Raw genomic sequence first — 1,089 nt, 5'->3', positions numbered from 1 at the left:
GAACCACATGGCCGAGGAGAGGGTCAGGGCATCTTCCTCCTCCTCCTCACTGTTCACTTTGAACCGGCCAAAGGGGCTGGAATACAAGACAAAGCTCTTCTCACATCCCTCACCCTGGTTCGCAGGGCTCTCTGCTGTGCCCCAAGTGTCCTGGCGCAGCCCTACATCACTCATCCCTACAGACTGTGCCTGTGCCCCAAACAGCTCTTCACCCCTCACGTCCCACTGCCTTGCATGTCCCCTCTGCTGCTCTGTAACCCTGTCCAGCCCACGCTGGTACTGGTCTCATCACCCTTCCCTCCGGGACACAAAGATCATCTGACCCTGCCCAGCCTGAGCCTCTCCCACCGCAACACAGAGGGTTCGCTGCAGATTAACCACAAAAGCCCCTGGGCGCAGGGCTGCGTGGGGGCAGGCTCCCTGCCCTTCAGAGGAGCTTCCTCAGAGCCAAGGAACAGAACTAACTCAGAGCCCAGGAGCTGACGGTGCCCTCAGTCAGGCACCAGCACGGCACCTGGTCTGACAGGCACCTTCCCACATACCCAGGTGACTGTACCACACATATCCACATATCAACGTATGCCTTGGCTTAGAAGCAGCCAGAGGAGCCAGGAGCCTCAGCCCAGGGCTGGTGGGGCAGAGAAAGTGGGTTTAGCTCCCATGAGAGCTTCCCGAAGGGCTGCAGGTCTGTGCCTGAGCAAGACACTGTGGAGGCCCAGGGGACGGTTCCCAGAAGCACCTCCCTGTCCCCTCCAGCCCTTGGGTGACCCAGAGCACACTCACCTGAATCGGTCTAAAAGGTACAACATGACTGCCACCACGTGCACAGACAGTCCCACCAGCAGCCAAAGCGTGCTCTGGAAAGGCTGCATGAACGAGTCCAGGGTGCTGCGGGGGATTTCCTAGCACACAGGGGAGAGGGAGGTGAACAGAGCTGGCACCCATCATGCCTGCACCTCATGAGCCTGGCTGGACTCACAAGGGCCCCTGCCCTGCTCCCAGCTGCTCCTGCTCCACCTCACTGGAAGGCTCAGGGTGGCTGCGGCAAGACCCAGCGTTAAAACCAGTAACGTGCAGGCTGAGATCCCA

The 1,089-nt window shown here is 60.1% G+C and overlaps 1 protein-coding gene across 1 annotated transcript in view; it reads right to left on the bottom strand.

Moving 5' to 3' along the window:
• Window positions 1-1,089, bottom strand: part of GRIN1 (glutamate receptor, ionotropic, N-methyl D-aspartate 1) — a gene marked incomplete at both ends in the record, with an annotated part of 27,303 nt that overhangs the window by 5,739 nt on the left and 20,475 nt on the right. The window contains 2 exons of the mRNA XM_010135998.1: window positions 1-76; window positions 784-902. The exon at window positions 1-76 is cut by the window's left edge and continues 19 nt beyond it. Coding sequence (XP_010134300.1) covers window positions 1-76; window positions 784-902 — 195 coding nt within the window. The remainder of the gene's footprint in view (window positions 77-783; window positions 903-1,089) is intronic.

Source organism: Buceros rhinoceros, unplaced genomic scaffold (genome assembly GCF_000710305.1).
Source record: "Buceros rhinoceros silvestris isolate BGI_N320 unplaced genomic scaffold, ASM71030v1 scaffold18385, whole genome shotgun sequence".
In the NCBI taxonomy this organism is placed as follows: domain Eukaryota; kingdom Metazoa; phylum Chordata; class Aves; order Bucerotiformes; family Bucerotidae; genus Buceros; species Buceros rhinoceros.
This window is presented reverse-complemented; position numbering and strand designations above follow the sequence as displayed.